The sequence below is a fragment of the Helicoverpa armigera genome, chromosome 13 (genome assembly GCF_030705265.1).
Source record: "Helicoverpa armigera isolate CAAS_96S chromosome 13, ASM3070526v1, whole genome shotgun sequence".
NCBI classification, from domain to species: Eukaryota; Metazoa; Arthropoda; class Insecta; order Lepidoptera; family Noctuidae; genus Helicoverpa; species Helicoverpa armigera.
The window spans coordinates 416,662-438,639 of record NC_087132.1 but is presented as its reverse complement, the minus strand read 5'-3'; the positions used below and the strand labels follow the sequence as shown (position 1 = coordinate 438,639).

Sequence of the window (21,978 nt, the reverse complement as noted above, 5' to 3'; positions counted from 1 at the left end):
ATCAAAGGATGCTCCAAAGTGATAATTTTTTTCATCGATAGAGGTCCAATTAAGTACAGTTTCGGTTGTGTGAGAACCGGTCCGGTAGGTAGCGCTAGGACCCGCCCACTGCTCATCATTCTATTAGTGTCACATTACTAGAAATTTATTTGTTTACAAAAATACAACAAACATTTGATAATTGGTATAATGTATTTTGTGTTCATACCCTAAGACGTTTTTCAAAGTTTTAACAACGGTTCTTTGTTCGCATGATGGTCAAAGTATTTTTTTTTGCGGAAATAATGATGATTGCTCCATTCTTTTATCTTATGAATGAGGCCAACAACGTTATAGCCTCTTAAATTAGGTGAACAAGAAACCTGTTTGTATGAAGTAGTTTATGGGACGTTCTTCTAATATGGAACACAAGGACCTAAAATAAGACTTGTAGTACATAGCGATAGCTTCGCACTAGCAGGTCAAGGTTAACGAAACCTTTTCTCAAATTCGTCAGTTACACGTGCGTTATATGAATTATTGGAGCTTTACCGAGCTGGTTTTGCGAATAGCAAAGCCGGATCACTACATAATTATTATAATTTTATAAAAACGTTACGTTAGGTACTAAAATTCCAATAACAAGACCCACCTAAAATACTTATAATAATGATTGCTAATGAGATACTTTAATTTATTTTAATAAGAATAAAAAAGTTGTTGTAGTACTAACGACGGTTTGTATGCATATATAATTTGCATAGTTTATGTAATAGACAGTCCTAGGTTTTAATTACGGTCATGCACTTTATCATACAATTTAAGCATGAGAACCTACAGAATATAACATACATTAGATTTTTGTCGTTACATTTGATGCTTATAGAATATTGAGGTTTCATTTCTTTAATGACTAATTCACGTCAGAGGCTGTCGTATGAAATAAAACTAGAGCTTGTTAGATGATTAAACAACTACCTACATCTCTTTTTATGTAACTCTCCCAAAACGGGCCTGCTGGAAGAGATTATTTAAAACATAAGCAGTGTCTTTGTACTTGATTGTTCTAGATTTCTTTATTATTGTATTGTCGTGTGTATAAACTTAGGTACGGTATCTACACGGTACCTTAGCATGCGTAATCCGCGGCATGACGTGCACGCGACTGGGCCGCGCCGCCGCCACGCGGATGAGCGCCTCGCACAGCGCGCGCAGCCCCGCGCCGCCCTCCGCCGCGCCGCCCGCGCACAGCGCCGCGCGGACCAGCGCACAGCTCGTCTCTTTGGATCGCCCTGATGTCACATCTGATAGAAAAAAAAAACATTTAATCAAACAAGGCTGAAAATCAGCGTAAAAAAAGAAGATCGTATCTGGGAAGAAGTGGCGCAACAAACTCCCCAGCAAAACATGTCTGTCTGTTTGTACCGTACCGTTTTATCATAGTTGAATTGTATGTGAAGGCTTATCTCCAAAGACCAAGATTTCTGACGCCTATACCTATTTGTATGCCAAGCCTCAAGGCTTATTGTAGAAAGTTGCAAAAAAACTAGAAAGTATTTTCAATTTGAGATACAGGATCAAAAATAATCGCTTTGAGAACCTTTGTTCATTGAAAATTATATTTGTCAAAAAGGATTACCTACTTTAGTCATGAAAAGTGTTCGATATCATTTGATCAACGCCACTGCACTGATGTACAACTATTTGTAACCAAATCAACTGTGAAATGATCAGTCTGCGAGCGACACGTGATGGCAAAATTAATGCGCCATTAACGACTTTAATTCCATTAGCACTAAGTTTATAATCGTTTAACATTGGATGCGTTATTCCGAACCAGACGTTGTCCCCAAACGATAATGACACCTAATCCAAAAGTTTTAAAGTGCATTATAAATTGTATGATGTTTCTAATACTCCTGACAGTGTATGAAACAGTATAGGGCTTCTTCTGTTGTGCTCGGGGTGTCGGATTACAGCGGGTTATTGTACAACTGTTCTATGTTAATAAAGTTATGGGATTAGTCGGATAAGTTGCTCGGCTTATGGCACTAGTCATCACAATTGATCAAGTATAGGTGGGAATTATTTATTTGCTGTCTTCGCTGTAATATTTGACGTCATAGTTGTTTACCAATACAACATAATAAATTAATGTAAATGTAGTATCTTTAAAACTTAAAATATTCTGAATAGCATTCTAGATAACACTCTTGTAAATGTTAATATCGATTTAATAATAAACAAATCATGAGATTCGCAGAAGTTACACATTTGGTCATATACTTAAATGGTTCTTAATTAAAAGACCCCCAATTTTTTAATGACTCATTCTTAACTCATTCTAATGTAATTAGCGGCAAATTATTCCACTGGTTGCATGCGTTTTGATTTACGACACTGCCTGCTTTAATGCCCTGATCCAATTTGGAAAGACTTCATAAAATTGTATGCAATAATGTATGCTGAAAGTACTGACCTGAGGCGGAGAGTTGCACGGTGAGCAGCGCCTCAGTGATCTTGATGAGTATCCGCATCTCCTGCGGCGCGCAGTCGCAGTGGCACAGGTAGTGCAGCAGCAGCTTGAGCAGCGCGTAGCTGTCGAGGAAGGCGGCCTCGCCCGTCACGTACTGCCGGAACATCGGGCTGTACAGGCACAGGTTGGCGCAGCTCCTCCAGAACGTGCACACGTTCTTCACTATCTCTATGTGGTCTTCTATCGTCTGCTCCACGACGTTCTCGCTGCACGCGTAGGTAGTGTTTATCGACTGCGGCGCTGAGTGCTGCGTGGCGCGCAGCTCGGCGGGGTGGATGAACGCCAGCATGTCGCGCTCCCTGCTCACGTCACACAGCTCTGCGAACTTCTCCCCCGGCAGCTTTAGCCGGTATATCTTGTAGCACTTGTCCGTCATTTCGGCTAGAGATTTGAACAACATCTGCACCGACGCCAGTGTGCTCATCTCTCTGTAGTAGGTCATGTCAGAATTTTCCTTCATTAGTTTAAAAACTTCAACGATGATTGCGATTTCTAATATAGAACAGCATTGATTGGAGAATTCTGATAGTGATACAAGTTCCAGTACATAACTCAGTCCACCCTTCTGTATGAATTGTTCGGCGAACGACACCGTATTCAATAGACTAGCGAAAATGTTAAGACAAGATACTGTTAAGAAATATGCGGACTCTTCCATGCGTATGATGTATCTGTGTTTGGCGACAATGAACGTGGGGTATATGACGCTGAAGAGCAGCTCGTACTTCATCTCCATGCGGCACTTGGGCGTGACGCGCAGCAGGTGGCTGACGGTGGCGTGCAGCACGTTGCTGTGGTTGTCCAGCTGCAGCAGCGAGTTGTAGTGGTACAGGAACGACCACACGCTCTTCCTCTCGATGGGGCTGATGCCGTGCGAGCACAGCTTCTTGTTCACTTCTCTCTTGTCTTCACTTGGTTCACAAATAGAGCATGGAAGTTGGTCTGTCACTTTAGGTATGAGAATACTCGCGCCCAATTCTCCATAGACGGTATGCTCCAACACTTGGAGACAGAGGGAAGCGACGCTGCCGTGCGTGAGCATGAGCCTGACGATGGTCTCCATGAGCAGCGCGGGCTCGAGGCAGCAGCAGACGCCGCAGCTGAGCATGACCTTGAGCACCTTGTGGCGCAGCAGCGCGTGCGCGGCCAGCTCGTCGTCGGCCAGCAGCGCGGACAGCGTGGCGTAGAGCAGCGCCACGCAGCAGGCGGGCTGCGGCGGCAGCGCGGCGCGCGCGGCGCCCAGCGCGGCGTGGTGGTGGTGCAGGCCGCGCGCCACGCGCCCGCGGCACGCCTTGTGCCGCGCGCGGCCGCACGCCGCGCCGTGCACCACCTCCGCGCGCACGCGCTTCATGCCCACGATCAGCTTGCCCACCGTCTCGATCAGCTTCTTGATCAGCACCACCACCTCCTCCTCCTCCGCCGGGATCCTGATCATCAGCTCCATACAGTCTTTCAGCAGTCCACCCTTCTGGCACTCGCCGTACAACTTGAACTGGTCGGTGAACTCCCTGAGCTTATCGACGCTGCGGCACTGCATCAGCAGGCAGTGGAAGAACGCAGTGATCGAGTACGCGATTCCGAATACAAATTTGAGCAAATTTTCCGATTCAGTCTTATCCTCTTTTCGATTCTGGTATTCGAGTTTGTTTTGTCTACATTTGGAGATGAGGTCTTCCAATATGCGGAGCAACATCGGTAATATTCCGTTGTTGATCAGTTTGGCACAAAGATCGGAATGTATTAGGACCTGGTCTAATGACACCATTAGCAGTTCTGTTAGTGCGACCTTTATCCTAGATACTTCTTGAGTATTATCTTGTTGTGACTGTGGCAGTGAAGTAAACTGTAACGAGCACAGATTACGTAGCGAGAAGTTAATGCATTGCATCGAGATCTGTGACCCCTCGGACCCGGACAGGCTGCTCTCAGCCTTGCACAGCTCCTGCAGTAGGTCTGTGATGATTAAGGTAAATTGGAATGTTGTGATTTCTGAGTTGATGATTTCCCTGTGTTTATCGTTCATGTAATCATCGGCTTTTGGCTTTCCTTTTCTAGGAGTATAGAAGGGATCGTAGTACGAGTCGTTCGGGTACTCGTTAGAAGATTTAGTACTGTTAAAATATTCGAAGTCATCGTTGGGCGTGCACACTTTGATAGTTAGAGAGCGGTTCAATATCTGTAGGTCGTCATTAGAGTCCGCGGACTCTGACGACTGGTCTGTATGTTTGGAAAGCCTCTTTTTTGTTCGTTCTAGGGAATCTAGTTTGGGCAACGTTGAGTGTCGCGACCTGTTGACGACAAAACACATACAGTAAAATGTACAATTTAAATAACAAGTTATAGAACAAAAAGTAAGTGTTGAGTATGTCCCGTACCTGCCAGTGACGGAGCCTCTTTCCGACGAAGCAGCAGAGTGCACCTTGGAGGTCTGCCCACCAATAGGCTTCTGTTTTGACCATATTCTGCAACAAAACGTATTGCTTAAGCAATCAACAGTTCAGGTTGGGAAAAGCATCGAGATTTGTGGCGTAACAACTATGTTAGAAATATTTATAAATTGTATACAGATTCCCCAAAACAAACATATCTAATCTAACACACAGTATTCTACCGTCATAAATGATATCACGCTAAGTAAACAGACACGCACAGTTATTTACCCAACAATTCCAGAAGGTGTTCCATATATATTTTCGATATGTGTCGCGGTGTCAAGGGCAGACAAGGTCTGTGCGGTAACGTTACACTATACCTATTCTTGTTTACATCGGCCCTGTGATACATGCACCCATAGATTATATACTAAATGCACCTATACATGTGCACTGGGCTTGATACAATACTGTTTATGTACCGCGTATGTTACTGTGATAGCTACCGACAAACAACATTGTTCGAACAGTGTTATTTATTTGGGAATAGAGAGTAGGTCAGGACTACTGCGTAACAACAGGTTGTGCGTGTCTTATGTGTCTAAGATTGAGGTAGGCAGAAATTCACATTTACTACTAAATTTTTCCTAGTTATATCAAAACATTCCGAATGTCATTTCTTATTCTTTCCAGCTATACCCACGGAGAATCAGGTGTTAATTACTCAGATGTACGAATCACATACCTATTAGAAAACAGCTGGTGTATCGGCGTCCGTGGCGTAGGGGGAGACGGCTTGGTGTTCACGCTGGTGTCGCTGGCCGCGCCGCTCAGCTCGCCGAACAGCCAGATCAGCACCGAGCTCAGTTGTCGACAGCATGACAGACCCTGACCAACAAACAAACAAAATTATGCTGTAGTAAATGTCACCAAAATAACAATCAGGATAAAGTCTTTTGATAACTTTAGACAGTCATATTGCCTGATCAATGATCACATCAATATTATACAATTTTTACATAGCATAATCATTAGGCTGGCTGATTACATAATTTTTATGAAAAAAATCTGAAGGAGAGTAACAATCAGATATTTATTTCTGGCATGCTAATTACCGGCTATTTATAACTCTCAAAAGGTCATTAGGAACATTGATACATGTGCAGCTTCAGTTATCAAGTGGTGGTTGTTGCTGCCAGCGATACTGTATCGCCAGAGCTATAGGTTATCGAACTCTAATTACTACACACAAACTGACAAACAGTCAGTAAACAGGCTCGTTACGTCTCCTACGAGCCTCGCAGCATACGTGCAACACAACACGTCAATATGTCAGACAAACTGTTGTTTACATAGATTCAATTAGTCATAAACGCTACTTGATAACACCTTATCTAGGATACTACTCTGTTTTATACAAGGATAATTTTGACGATTTTCCGCGGTGAAATGAGTACGATATAAAGATCTGAAGATAGGACCGGTCAAACAATGTTCCTATTGTAATTGTTAACGTTTGTATTATTTTTAAGAGCACGCTGATCGGAGAGCATCGGAAAATACTGACACAGATGCATTGCAATTTACTTAATAAATGAACTAGATTACTTCGACCTTCTTGATCAAGGTACTGAAAGATTTTCGATTTCCAACTTGTTTATACATATATATACCAAGTTTCGTTGCAATACTTATTATATTTTAACCATCGGTGGCTGAAATGAAAACTTCCTGTAGGTGTTGAACCTGTTTTCAAATATTACGTATGTCTACAAAGCAAATAAACAGTGAGATAGGTACGTGTTGTAGACAAGACTTCCGCGCATGTTTGCAGTGCTCATCGAGTGCATAGGTATCACAATGCTAACAAAGCAGAGTTGCGTAACTGTGTTACACCTTACAGTTTCAATTAAACATACTTTTATCTACTGAACTGTTGTAACTGTATCTTCTAGTAAGGTAGCTTCCGATCGCAGAGTTACGCGCGTCCAGACGGAACCTACTACTCGACATAAAATACATTGATGAAATATGGCCTAAAATATCTTATTCTGATGTTGATGTAAGCTCTTCATATTACAGCCAAGTTTAATTTTAATTCATCCAGTAGTTTTAGCGTGAAAGAGTAACAATCATACCCACAAACATCCCCTCAAACTTTCGCATTTATAATATTAGAAGGTCTGTAATAATCGTTGCTTTCTTTGATTCCAGAAATGGTTATTTTTTACGCTTACCTATATGCCATACGAGGTCAAGGGTCCACAAAAACCCAACCTTCAGCTATTTCTTATCCCATTTATTTATTAGAATCATCATTTCCACATGATAAAGACAAAAGACAGTAGATAGTGTAGTGCTACTGATCGCAGTGTGACAGTGGCTGTTTCCGCCGAGGGTGGCGACCTGCGCGATAACTGCACAAGTGCACTCGTCATACAATGCAATACAAAGCAGCTATTATTGTATGTAACTTCATTGCGGGGGACAGACCTATCCCAACTGTGGTTCCCGATGTGATATTAAGATATATCATTCATATCACATACGAATTTGGAAGACGGATGTATTTTCAACATTTCTAGGAGTAAAACCAGGCCTCTGTCACTCGACGTACTTGCGCGCGATAAATGCCTACTGCTCGCTGGGTTACCGGTAACCCCTCGCGGCACAGGGCTTTCGACAGCCGCTCGCGACGCGCGCGTTTTATGTTTATTATTTTTATTAGTGGAGATGTCGACCTCTGGCCAGTTATCTACTGTGCTTGGTTGCATGCAGATCTAGTAGAAGAAAAAATATAAAGCTTTCGTTTTTCCGTTTACCTAGAGATGTAGACAAGTCAGTCATTGTTTATTTTTTATTAGGTTTTTAAAGTTATTTAATAAACTGAAGAACTATTTTGATTTGTGTAGGTAGAAACTATTTAGAAATATTTTATACCTATGTTTGAATATACATAGGTTTCTATATTTTTTAAAGTAAAAATACTTATCTTCTTTGTCATTTAAAAAATAAGCGACTTACTTTAGATACTTAAATTATAGATACTTATACCTTATACTTAGTTATACATGCAATGATTACCGAGTTCTGGATAAAATGGGAAAGAAAGAGGCAACCCTACGCTCGCTGTCGGCACGATCGCGGTCACTGAACTGTGCGCTATCGCATTGAAATAACAATCGAGCGCTGGAGCTTTCAAGGTTCATTTTCTAACGCAGCTATGAATTTGTAGGTAGTTTAGGAACTTGTAGGTGCTTATAACAGTAGGTATGGACTTTTTTGTATGGAGTGATTTATCTGTTACGTAGTAACTATTATATAATCTGTGGTAAAACTAAAATAACATGTCTTATAGATAGTTCAACTCAGATTTGCGCGCGGCCCTATGTGTGCGTCGGCTTGTAAATATACAACTTTCATTCGTGTGACAGTGACGTCGTCCGAGCATGACGTGTTCTTATCACTTTTTCTTATGGGTACAGTCGTTTACGAAAATACTAGTTATTCGCGGAGAAATTATTAAGGAGTCAGATAAAGCGTTTCAAAAAATAAAACGACATTCAAAGCTTTTTATTATTAAATATAGTTTTTCATTATTTTTTCATACGTCTTTTTAAATTGACATTGACAGTATCTAAGAATTGAATACTCCTTAAGTACATATTTTCTAGCTCGGGGTACGTGGACAATAAATAAAAGTGTGGACTAAGAATGTAAAAAGAGGTATAATCTAGTATAATAATGTAAACAAAATGTGTGGAGAATTTTAAAAAGTTATATTGCTTCGCATAATGTCGACCAAAATAACAAAATAATGAAACTCATAAATGAACGTTTAAGTCAAATTGATGAAGGGATGTGGCGTAATACTTGTCGACATGTAGAAAAGAAAAAAGAAGAATACTATAGACATTTTGACATTGGAGTCAGAATTTATAATTCTCCTTGGAGAGTAGCGAATCCGAAAATTCATCATTTGATTTTTCAAATAGCGATTCATAATCATTATAAATAAATAAACATTAAATTACGTAATAACTGTTTTTCTTTAAACCCCCGTATACAACCCCTAAATAACTGTATTGTACCCGACTGTACCTCTTGCCACGCACACAAAGTTACTGTATATGTACAAGGGTTACCCACACATAAGGCCGCGCGCACAACTGAGTTGAACTTACTATACATACATAGCTATCGAAACAGAAATATGTTACTGGTATTTTCCCACAAGGTACTATAATAGTCAATTCCCAGTGCATCAGTACTAGTCATCAATAATACCTACAGTGACAAAATCCATTCAAGATAAGATTTGTACCGCAAACCACAACAATATAGTAATTCAGATTAAATTGCGTTTTATTATTTGTCATAGTAAATACTGATCGAAAACCAAATGGTGATGAAATATTAATACACATCGTCATCAGCTTCAATTATTAATTGCTCAGGAAAGCCACAAAAGTTTCTAATGTACCTAGGGGTTTTACAAGCTAAACCAAACATGCGACGGATACTCCACGTAGGTATTAACTCGATAAGCACTATTTGCACTAGATTGTCGTTCGATTCGCAGCCAATCCGATTATACAAGGGTCTTCGAGACACACTGCTTAGTATCTACCAATGAGTCATTGGCAGAATAAACTGCTAACACTACAAACTATAAGGTATCGTTTAAAAAGGATTATGGAGAAAATAATAACATTTCTGCTTCTATATTACAGATTTTTTATCTAGTTATTAATGAGGTTTCTGTCCATGGAACATGTTTTGAATTAAAACCTATGTAAAGTGGCCATAAACTATGTATAAACCAATAATATCTACTAACACACAACATAATATTTCTAGTATCAATAACAATATTTAAAAAGCGTCATAACGGCTATAATAAATTAGCGGATATCTAAGCATCAAGCAATTAGCGACCTCTGGGCAGGCGAGCGCAAATGTCATCCAGTCACCGTTGCACCGATAAGCGACAGATACCGATCTATTTTATATACAAGTTATAACTTAATACGTATGAGAACGCGGAGTAATGGCCACCCAATCATTTGAAATAATATTTAAATGACAGTCGTAATGTATTTCGATGATAGCCGCCAGACATTCTGCATCTCAAGATAATGCGCTGCAGACCATGTCTGAGTAAAGTTATTTGGTATTTTATATCTGCATGTGCAATGTGTGTACTATTGGTTAGCGGTTTTCTTACCCTTAACATTGACTTTTATTAACTTTATCGACTTTGATAATTCGTATTTTTGATAATAAAGATAACTAAGCAAAAGAGAAAGCAAAATGGACAAGTAGGTGAGTAATTATGAAACAAAAAATGTAACTTAGTAATAAACAATACACTATCGCAGCATAACAAAGGATGGATGTGTCAACCTTGTCAATTACAAGTTCGAGATATTTGCTTGATTTATTATTTAATTTGCTATTACTTACCTTAAGATTTTATAACGTTGAAATTTTAATTAATATTTTGATGTCTTGACGATATAGGAGGTTAGAAATGTCAAAAGAACTGAAAGTAAAAGTTAGAGTCGATGCAACCCACCCTGATGCCTCGATATCACGAGGTCCAAAATTGATTTTGGAGACAAATACCTACTAAAACTCCGGTAAATGATTCTATTGGGTGCAGCTTTTAGGAATAGCACTCGCGGATCCTCACCTCAACTCCTAAAGCCTTGAGCAAGACGAGGCACCTCCAGGCGACTCCCCCCAGCAGGTACTTCTTGAGGATCTGTTCCGAAGACTGCGTGTTGATGCGCGTGAACAGACTCGTCGGACCCACTTTCTGCTCCTCCGGCTTTTGTTCTGTACCTGCATGTAAAGAGTAAGTACATCACTTTCAGTATTGTAGTGTTTTGGGTCAGTAATGAAGCTGGCATTCGTTATCAAGCCACTAACGGGACAGTAGAGGAAAAAAGTAAAAGTTATTGAATATTTAGCGATGTAGTGTTTTTTCCGCCAACTAAAGGTAAACCAGAACAACATGCAAACAAACAGAATGTACCTATGTACCGCTTTCAAACCCAGAATAGCGAATAGAACGCCTTATTGGCTTGAAAAAAACAGAGAAATAAGAGGTTAGAGGAGCAAATTTTGTGATGTAGGTACTTACATGGTGGTTGATCGCGTGCGTCGAGATGCGGGAGCGCGGCGTCCGGCAGCGGCACGGAGTAGTGCGTGTTGATGGACGACGTCACGCGGTGGATGCCGCACAGCAGCTCGCACCCCACCAGCGTCACCACGCCACTCACCGGACTGTGCATCAAGTCCATACATTTAATAATCGATCTTAATACAAAAAAAAATCTTACAGTAGCAATATTCCGATTAAATCCAGAAAAAACTTAATTACATAGGTACGTGTAGATTATGTGGAATCCTTACCAGAACTTGATCAACTCCTTAGGGTTTGCGCCATCGTTAACACGGATGAGAAACTCGGCCAGGAAGAGATCCAGCCATGTCGATTTCTGAAAACAGTGGCAGTTTTAGCGATCATTTAAAAGATCTGGTCCAATTGCGGCTATAAAGGCATCGCGTGGATATCAATATTATGAGTCTCATATTTTTTCCAAACGTTCCAAATATTTTTGTTTAGGTGTATTATTTCTGACTAATCCCTCAGTAGAATAGCATAATGGATGTTTAGCAAAATTAATATTTTAGTGCGTAGCCAGTGGAGCGCGACCGTGGCTCAATTAGATGTTATCGTAACCACTTTCGTATTTCATACGGTCAGTGCAAGCTATGCAATTGCATCAAATCGAATAGCCTCAAATGGGATACTATAGGCACAGTTGATCACCTCGTTAAGATTCTTTTTTTTGATTGTTAAATAGACACAAAATGGCTTTTCGAGTCAAGAGTATCAACAAGATACCGGCAAAGAAGTGGCACCTGCTCTTTTCAACACAAGAAGGAATACAGGTGCTCCTTCTAGAATCTTTAATCTAAAGCATGGAGTGACTTTATAAAATAAATGTTTGTTACCTCATAAGTGCCAGTCTCCGCTTTGAAGAAGTGATCCCAGTATAGTTTGAGCGTGTCGATGTCCTCCTCCGTCGCCATTCGCACTGTTTGCCGACCTGTGACACGCCGATACTCATCTGTTATCCATTACATTGATAAGGAACCTATATCATAACTCACTCATAGCTATGGACAACAATCAACACTGCTCGTGAGTTTTGAAATCAAGCTAACAGAAGTTGCTGATATTTTGGGCGGGAATGAAGTTTGATTTAGGAAGACGATAGATCGAAGATTAGGTATATACCATTCGAAACAGTTCAGTACCTAGTATAGGTATTGCCTCCTTAGTCTGACTGTAAGATTAGTTTGATAAGAAGTGCATAAGGCATGGCTATTAAGGAGGGTTTACGTGACCTGTGACGAAATGTTATTCGTATTTTCATCAGCTTTTGCTGGCTACTTCGGTACAATATTATGTATTATAGGGAAGCTAAGGATGAATCAGATAGTACAGATTAAGGCGTCATCGAATGCCCTATAAATATCTCAAGTGAATTAGTGGAATTTTAACTTTCCTTTCTGTTTCCATTGTGTGAGTCACTAGAAATAACTATGTCGCAAATGGAAGCTTTTGCAAACGATTAGGTATAAGCTACTAACCAACTGTCTCAATAACAATTTTATTTCATAACTCGCACTAGATATTATAAGCGATAGTCATTTTTAATCATCCAATCAGAAGCACTGCAAATCCAAGAGTTCACTGTAAATCCAGTATTGTTGGCGCAGGTTCGCGACAGTGCGTAGGCACATAGTGACCGCCGGGTGTAGACTGACTACAGCAGCCTTATCTGCGCGGTCATTAAGAGCCGGAGAGAGCTGCTGATAGCAGTCGTCGTACAACTACTTATCTGTCGCGAGATTCACATGTACTCTAACGACAAACTATAATTATGTTCAACAAGCGTTACCAATCTAATCAGAACAGATAGTTGGTTAAAAAGCTTCTGTTTCTAGATATGGTGTGTTGATAGTTCAGTGACTGACTGACTTGAGATACTGACTGCTGTTGTATGTAATGATTTACTTCTGTTTGCCCTGGTATGGTCATGTTAATTTAGCATGTGTAAAAATAATAGAAATAGAGATAGGAAATATGCACAGGATACCTACTGTATATTTATGTTCAATTGAGTTATACTCGACTTACACATTAAATGTGCTGCTAAAATGCAAATTTATTTGACTAGCACTACAAAAACACATGATAGGGTCAGTTTTTATCCACCCTGTGTACTGCTTACTGACTCTGTTAGAGATAAAGGATCATAAAATATCATTTAAAAAGTATCTCATTATGTCAGCCTATAGAATTGTGAATGAAATAATAGATAAATGGCACATTACACAATTATCTGTGTAATAATAGATTAATTAACATGATTGCTGTGCGGTCTGGGGATTTGTGTTACAATGAAACTACTCAAACAAACTGATAACACAAATGGGAGATATTTTACTGTGCCAACAATACTTTTTATATAAACACAGGTACACTAATTAGATTTCAAGATGTTACTGCCACTTTATGAGAATTTAAATAATTATTTACTGTTGCATGTAATAAATTTTATGATATTATTGATTAATTTGTTTTTATAATTTGAGATATTGGAGTTAGAACTTTGCTGGGGAGTTTGTTGCTCCACTTCTTCTTCCCAGCAAAAACTCATAGGAAGTGGTGAAGGGTGGGCGTTTTGGGGGCTGTCTTTTGTAAATTTCTGACATTCGAAAAGTGCTGTTTTACAGCCCAATTTGAATAAATTACTTTTGATTTTGAGATGTGGCTTATTGAATTATTGTGGATTATAAAACTCCATTGTTTTGAATGAGACTTAGAAATGCCTTCTCACTATTTTGTCTAGAACTTGCTTAAGAACTAAAAAAAAAGGTTTCTATTCTATTATGTACATTTGCGGGATTATAACCGATCAAACTATTTAGGAACGGATGAATATTTTGATACTTAGTTCTAATATTTCCCTGTAGCAATTGATAAATATATAATTTAAATAAAAACTGTTTTTAGGAACGTATTCAATAAATGTCATATTAAATTGTATGTTTAAATATAATTACATTAACATTAATAGGTCTAAACTGTACCAAATATCAATAGTTCTTTTGGTTTTATAAAAAAATTGATTACAAGCTAAATAAATGCAACTTTAATACATTTAGCAATCTCTATACAATACTTAAAAAAATAATAGTAGAGCCAAACTGCAAAAAAAATGCTATTAGCTTTCTAATACTTCATTTGTATTTACATTAAAATACAATAAGATTCTAATAGGTACAACGTAATCGTAAAAATGTTTTAAGGACAATCTTGAGACTTAGCAACTAATTTCAAATGCTAAATATGCCATAGGAACAAAACAAGAATAGATAATAAGCAGATAAATAAAAATACCAAGGTATTAAATAACAAATTAATGACCACTCACATCAAATACTTAAGCCAGATTACGCTCTTGTCAGCAGCTTGATCATAAAAAGCCAGCAGTCAAGAAATTATAGTAACATAAATCTAAAAGTTGAATAATAATTGCAATTAACTTCGCAAAAATATTTTTGCGGGTCAAACAACCTCGCTCTTTAAACTTTTTGACAACTTTGACAAATTGCAGTGCTGCCAGTTTCAGTTTCCCTCAGGTTTTCCTTTCCATTCCAAGGGCTGACCATTACACTAACAAAATAAATTGATTAAAACACCACTGTATAATTGTGAACGGTTTAATATGAAATGGTTTAATAACATAATAACCATGCTTCTTTAACAAACTTTTAAGTCTTCAAAATGACTGACTGCCCAAATGGTTTATGACGTTTTGTTTTTGCTTGATGGGTTAACTACCTGACCTGACAGAAAAGTGACAACAATGATAAATACAAGATGGCGGCCATTCATTATTGATTGCTAATGAACGCAACGTGCTATTTTTGTGTTTGTAAACGAAAAATAAGTATACAGGAGGCGTAGATTACTTTTACTAACAACAAAATGGGTTCCAAAAAACATAAGAAGGAATCGAAAAAGAAGAAGCATAGGAGTCGGTCCCGTTCGCCGCTGGAAAACGAGGAAGTTCGTGAACGTAAACGGCATCGCAAACACAAGGATCGCAAGCGAGACCGCTCCCCAGACGGTTAGTTATCCACTTTATACACTTAAATGAGATACGCTGGACACCGGTGATTATTTCCCTAGTAATATTGTACTGGATTACTTTTTCTACCTACATCAATTTCTAAAAGAATTCAGGACGTGGACGATATCAAAAATCCATTCATCCATGTTTTGTTGATGAACTTTACTTGTATCTTTACTTATGTAAAAGTCGATGTACTAGAGTAAAACTGGAAATAATGACTGGTGTCGGCGGGATTCCCACTTGACAAAATAATGGCATTGTTTGCTCGTTATTTCAGACTCGGTGGCACTCGAGTAAATCCACCGCGTCCGTGTGCTGCAGACGTCAGGTAGGTATTGTGGAGCTGTGTGGAGTGCTGCCACAAGGGAAACCTACATGATGACACTTGGAGTTATCATGAGCATAAACATGTTATTTGATGCCTAATTAGATAAACAACCCAAACAACAAATACAAGGGAAAAGGCTAGGCAGATGATGATAGCTTAACAACTCATGAACAGTTCACGACCAGCAAGCTGTTCCAAATATTACAAGCCTTTACAGTTCTGCATAATTTTCTGATACCATTATACCTACAGTTCATCGCACATAACTACAAAACTAATTTTAAACATTCCTTCCAAACATTATTCAATGTTTACAATTAAATTTGATTTGTAGTGTAGACTCACATTTATAATTTGTTGTGTTTATGTGCCTAGTTATAAATCTACTGAGTTTCATAACACTCCCTATACCAAAATTTTGTAGCTTATTGCCATAGAATATTGAGAAAAGAAGTATTTTCTCAGATGTTCATTGAATATCTTACATGCTAACCACCTGAGCTGATTTTCTAAGGTTTCATTAAGGCATGAAATCTTAAAGGGCACAGATAAAAAAAAATTGAAATCAATGCTAATATCTAAGAATGAATGAAGATAATACTTAATATCAATACTTAATATCAAAGAATTTTCAATTCTCTCACCAAAGTTACTTATGGTAAATTTATCAAAATACTAGCTTTTGCTGGTGGTTTCTGCATTCTCAGAGCACATGATAAAAAGTTGGCTATATGTTAATCTGATATATACTCTGTGTTTCTGCCAACTTCAAATCCATTTAGAATTTTTAGTATGAAACAGTAAAAACCAAACACAAATTCTCAAAACTTTTATATTTATGCTGTTAGATGGTTAGTAATTCTTATAATTTACGTTTCTAATATAAGTTATCTATAATTACTCTCTTTAGGTTTCTTCTTTCCTTATTAGAAGTTCTTAGGGTTGTAAATAAAGCTGTTGTCTCGGTTGTTGTAGTTGAAGAGGTGCCAGTGGACTCGCACCTGAGCAAGGAGGCGGCCCCTCGCTCTCAGAGCCGCAGCAGCAGTGAGGAGCGCGACCGCCGCGCCAGGGAACAGCACCGCGCACAGAAAGATGAAGCTGACTACCGCAGGTATGGTACCCCTGAACTCTGGTTACTGCAATTTGACTTATTTTATTACTTCACTGTCTAAAATCTTAATCAAAATTAATGTTTATTAGAGAGAAGAGCTCAGAAAGCGAACGCCGCACAGCTGATCGCTCGCAGTCACCACCATCCACAAGTGGGGGAGCACAAGAGAGCCTGTCCATTGAGGAGACCAACAAACTACGTGCCAAGCTTGGCCTCAAGCCACTGGAGCGAGCTGAGAAGCCTGCAGGTAATTTGAACACAAAATTATAAAACAATACAGAGGAATTATTACAGGACAGCATTTTTTGTTGTTGATTTTACTAAATTTTGTTTTTATTTGTTAAAGAGGATGGTAAAATTAAAGACGATCTCGGCGAATTCTATCACAAGCCTGCAGCGAACATATCACAGCAGAAGAAGTCTGAGAAGATACGAGAGAAGCTGGAGCTGCGTAAAGAGAAGAGGAAGATTGAACAGAAGTCAGTATTGCACACATAACGTTTATTTACTGAAACAAGTTATGTTTTGGTTATTTGACCATATAAATCATCATCATTTACTCATTGTGTCTAAGCAAAAGATAGAAAGTATAACCTCAGTATGAGTGGGAGGTTCCTTACAAACTACAATGAATCACCATTATTTACTTTATTAATACTATTATTTACTATTGATTCATAATTTTTTGTGCAGATTACAAACAACACTCCTGGCAGACGAATCTGATGAGGACGATGCTGCCGCCTGGGTAAAGCGTTCTCGGGAAATCGACAAGCAAAAACGTGAAGCGGCAAAAAGGGTATGCATATACATTATACATACTTGTATTTTACCAGTTATCACCACAATTCTTGTTATATTTTTACCACTAGTAGTTTTAAGAAAACTTCCAGTGTATTATTGTAACGAAAAACGTTACGTAACGTTAACAGTTAAGTGCATTTTTGTATGGGTTGTTTAAATCATATGCTTTTTTTTTTAATATTGAGATGTTGTTCCGTGTGCAGGCGGCGATGCTGGACGAGATGGACGCGGTGTTCGGCGTGTCGGCGCTGGTGGAGCAGGAGTCGCGCGAGGAGCGGCTGCGCAGCTACTCACACGCGCAGCTGCGCGGCCTGCGCGTCGCGCACGACATCGACGCCGTACGTACACGCACTGCCACCACCTTACTAACTAACAGTGCTTTGTATTGCATTCATTATCATAAAGTTTTGGAAAGTCTCAGTCTCTACATGATTTAAATATTTACCTCTCTGACTTGAAGCATAACTATGATTCGACACTCGCACGAGTTTGCCCAATGCTATGTTCAGAACATTTATTTTCCCAATGACTTAGAAGGACAGAAGCGAATGTTTCAACAAAATAGATAGTCTCAATTTTTGTAACATACGTTATAATAATGATGATGCTGATGAATGTAAAAAGTGTCGTATATTGAACCTCAGATAGCGGACGAGCGCGAGGTGGTGCTGACGCTGGCCGACAAGGAGGTGCTGGCCGAGGATAATGAGGACGTGCTCGTCAACGTCAACATCGTCGACGACGAGAGGACCAAGAAGGTAACCTACTGCTTATTTTTAAGCGCTACTATTTTTTATGGTTACGGCAAATTTTAACTTTTCTGTGAATTTCAGAACAAGCCATTAGTTTAATTGGTACTTTGTTTTATAATTTTTAACCTCAAAAGAAACACAAATGGCAGGTTGCATGCAGTAACTACATATAATTGACATTTTAAATAATTTCACGAACGGTTTTTTTTGTCCATAGAATCTTCTGGAAGCGAAGAAGGCCCGCGCCGGGTACCGCGCGTACGACGATGAGGCGGAGCTGGAGGCCGCCGCGCTCGGCTTCCAGCGCCCCGTGCTCACCAAGTACGACGACGAGATACACAAGGACAGGGACGCCAAGACACGCGGCTTCCTCATCGGAGACGACAGTGTTCTGGAAGCTAAGAAGTTCCGCGATATGATGGTAACTCAAATTCCAAGTTTCTTGTAAAGTAAAACTATAAATTTAGTTTTTTCATAGCTATCACAATTCAATGTATCTTACTACTAGTGGCTTTATGCCACTGTGTCAGTCATATGACTAAGTAACATGAAAATAAAATTAGCCACCCTTTATTTATAAATCTTGATACTTGACTAATGTACTTAGGTATTGCCATTAAATGCTTCATTTTGATTTACCCTAACAGGGTCCATAGTTCTTGTTAGTTCTTGTTCTTTAAACCATAGGTTACACCTATAAAAGCTTGTGGGAAGCTAACAAAGTATTTAACGTGGATGTTGTGTGTGTACAGAGACAAGAGCGTCTGCAAGGCGGCGGCGACAAGCGGCTGGAGTCGCTGCAGCTGCCGGCGCTGCAGCTCGCCTGCGACTACCTGGACGAGCACGAGATACAGGCCAAGTTCAAGAAGACCAAGAGGAAGGTAACACACACAATACGCCTTCATAAAGCTTCTCAAACACCCCATATCGATTAATAATAAAAACCCTACGTGGGAAAACTCATTGGGAAATGAATAAGTTATGTAAGTGGCATATTATTAAACTATAACATATTTGTGTGCAGGGCAAGATACGCAAGAAGGCCAAACACGAGCCCATAGATGTGGACGACTATGACGCTGCCACCGCTCCGCTAGACACCGATGATACAGGTATCGTAAATATACTGTTAATAACTTGCGTAACACACAATTTCATATTGTTCAATGCTAGTAGAATACAATTTATGCTCAAATTATTGATGAACTTGTAGCTTCAAACTCGTAGGTTAAAAAAGCGCCCACAAATTCCAAACCCCAGACGCTCGTCATGAGTTTCCTTTTCTGCTGAACTATATATGAACGCCACGTTACGTCAACATAACCTAAGGTTGATATATAAACTGTTGTGTGCCGCAGAGGTGAAGCCGGAGCAGCTGACGCAGCCGGCGGAGGTGGACGAGGAGGAGACGGAGCCCGACACCGAGCTGCAGGCCGCGCTGGCCCGCGCGCGCCGCCTGCGCCAGGCAGAGCTCGCTGAGGAGCAGCAGTTCAAGGTGCCCAAGGTCAGCTTCACCAATACTGTTCCCTTTTACACATCTATCTACACTTCGCTATCGTGCTACGTGACGTTAAATATGAACAATATTAATCTCTGTGGAAGTGTGCCCGATTGGATAATAAATAAAAGCCCTTATATACTCCCCCATTCCGCCTCCTTTATATGGCTTATATGACTTCCGTTGCTAGTTACTTGTATAGGGTTATTGTCAAACGCCTATCTCTAGTAAGCAAACGTTAATGATTTGCTAACTAGAGATACATTGAAATCCGCACATAAAGTTTGACACGATACAAGGTTTATTGTTTGCTCGCAGGTAGAGGAAATCTTGGAGCGAGTGAAGGAGGAGGAGCCGGCCGAGGAGGGCTCGTCCATGGTGCTGGACGCCACGGCCGAGTTCTGCCGCACGCTGGGCGACATCCCCACGTACGGGCTCGCCGGCAACCGCGACCACCACGCCGAGATCATGGTAACCCTCACTTGTAGTCTCCACTCACTGCTCCACACCTACCCGGGTGTACTTTTCAAGTAAACAGCTAAAGTTCTCAGCTCTCTTTGTAATGAATCGCAAATTCGCCTGAGTTGCTGCGGAGAAACCATTGGGACATGCATGCATGTGCAACATGCACCACTTTTGCTCGAATATGAGTTACGAGCCGCTACATATGTATAATATATTTTTAAAATTAAGGGTAACGGTAGATGTTTCTGTACAGGACTTTGAGCGTGAGGATATGGAGGTGGAGCCGGAGGTGGACCACAACGCCGGCGCCTGGAGCCGAGTCGATGTCGACAACGAGAAGCCTGCTGACCTTGCCGCAGGTAACATCTGTCACAACATTACCATAGCTCGTCCCCGCAGGTCCGCGGCCTCCGAGACACCTGACCAGTATGGTGTAAAAACTTATTTTTGATGTAAAATTGTTGCAACTAACTATTTGAAGAGGGATTAAAGATAATGACCACCGTAAAATGCGTTGATACCTTTAGGTTCAATGTATGCTGGTGTCGAAGCGCATAGCGTCAAATTGTTTACAAGTCCGTTGTAGTCGCGTTGTGTAGCGCAGGAATGTGTTGTGTGCGCAGGGTCGTGCGTGGGGCTGGAGGCGGAGCCGTCGCTGGGCGCGGGCGTGTGGGGCGCGCTGCAGCTGGCGCTCAGCAAGGGCTACCTCGAGCGCGCCGGCGCCGCGCCCATGCCCAGCTCCGCCGCCAAGCATCTGCTCACCGCCCGCCACTACTCCATCGAGGACAAGACTTACGGGTAACCCGCCGCATCCTTCTTATATACCAACCAGCTTACCCAAGAATGAACACTTGATAGATGGTTGAGTTCTATGAGAATAGAATGTTTGATATTGATTGTGGCGAATGATTTATACAGTGAGGACGACAAGTACGGCCGACGCGAGCGCGGCGGTCACTCGGGGCCGCTGCAGGACTTCCGCGAGAAGAACAACTTCCGACCGAACATCAAGCTGGAGTACGTCGACGACGACGGCCGCCCGCTGTGCCCCAAGGAGGCCTTCCGCTACCTCTCGCACAAGTTCCACGGCAAGGGACCAGGCAAGAACAAGCAGGAGAAGAGGATCAAGAAGGCTGTGCAGGAGGGGGTGAGACACATTTTAAAATACACAAAACATTTTAGTATAAAGATGGTACTACCTACCTACCAGTGTTTTGCGAACGCGTTAAATATAGTGTTATGTTGCATTAATATGGTACGTTTTCTGAACAGCTGATGAAAAAGATGAGCTCGACGGACACTCCGCTGGGCACGCTGCAGATGCTGCAGGACAAGCAGCGCGAGACGCAGTCGCCGTACATCGTGCTCAGCGGCGTCAAGCGCGACGCCAACAACTGAGAGACACACATGCCGACACTGAACCACGATGAACTAGCCTTAAGCGCAATAATCATAAATAACCTTAACAACACGTACAACTCGGAACACCAACACTTATGAATTGTTTGTATATTTTCGTATTACCTGATTTTGTGGCAATAAAAACATATTAGGACTGTATTTTGGTATTTTATTAATATGAGTCCCACGGTTATTTAGATGAAGCAGGAAGTGGCTTAGGAAGAGCTCCTGGCTAAGACAAAGTCGCATAGATCGATCGTAAATAAGGTTAAGCAACTCTTGGGGCGCTCGGTCCGTAGATGGATCACTAAGATGGATGAGTTTTTTGGTAGAATATAAAAAAAATACAACGATTTAAAAATAAGGTTGATTGTCTCTTGACAAGGAGTAATTTAACCACCTTTCGGCTCTGCGGGTGGCTGTGTACCACTTTGTAGGTATATTTACGGGTAATATTGTAACTCGCGTGTAATTTATAAGTAGGGTATCTAACCGTTAGAAGACAAGAC

At 40.5% G+C, this 21,978-nt stretch overlaps 2 protein-coding genes across 5 annotated transcripts in view; one reads left to right on the top strand and one right to left on the bottom strand.

The window, feature by feature from the left end:
* Mv (mauve) overlaps positions 1-14,727 on the bottom strand; it is a 43,914-nt gene extending 29,187 nt beyond the window's left edge. Inside the window, exons 1-9 of one of the 3 annotated variants that reach the window (XM_064037658.1) lie at positions 14,406-14,727; positions 11,914-12,008; positions 11,308-11,393; positions 11,036-11,178; positions 10,583-10,734; positions 5,633-5,775; positions 4,891-4,977; positions 2,459-4,803; positions 1,108-1,283 (exon numbers count right to left, since the gene is read on the bottom strand). In XM_064037658.1, coding sequence (XP_063893728.1) covers positions 1,108-1,283; positions 2,459-4,803; positions 4,891-4,977; positions 5,633-5,775; positions 10,583-10,734; positions 11,036-11,178; positions 11,308-11,393; positions 11,914-11,991 — 3,210 coding nt within the window. In that variant the 5' untranslated portion in view covers positions 11,992-12,008; positions 14,406-14,727. Of the gene's footprint in view, positions 1-1,107; positions 1,284-2,458; positions 4,804-4,890; positions 4,978-5,632; positions 5,776-10,582; positions 10,735-11,035; positions 11,179-11,307; positions 11,394-11,913; positions 12,009-12,555; positions 12,855-14,405 lie in introns of those variants that run through there. The other 2 variants (XM_064037660.1, XM_064037659.1) reach the window with 2 other exon arrangements.
* A 105-nt stretch (positions 14,728-14,832) lies between these two features.
* Positions 14,833-21,628, top strand: LOC110376873 (U4/U6.U5 tri-snRNP-associated protein 1). 2 transcript variants are annotated; one of them, XM_021335497.3, is made up of 16 exons: positions 14,833-15,104; positions 16,414-16,549; positions 16,639-16,796; positions 16,896-17,028; positions 17,243-17,348; positions 17,557-17,691; positions 17,998-18,111; positions 18,323-18,526; positions 18,858-18,986; positions 19,130-19,217; positions 19,464-19,609; positions 19,922-20,074; positions 20,322-20,427; positions 20,692-20,866; positions 20,987-21,215; positions 21,341-21,628. In XM_021335497.3, exons 1-16 carry the CDS (start codon positions 14,963-14,965, stop codon positions 21,464-21,466), a joined length of 2,280 nt encoding a protein of 759 aa, XP_021191172.3. In that variant the 5' UTR covers positions 14,833-14,962; the 3' UTR covers positions 21,467-21,628. The 2 variants fall into 2 exon arrangements, with proteins under 2 accessions (XP_021191172.3, XP_063893731.1); XM_064037661.1 differs by having other exon boundaries at positions 16,636-16,796.
* Positions 21,629-21,978: the final 350 nt, after the last annotated feature.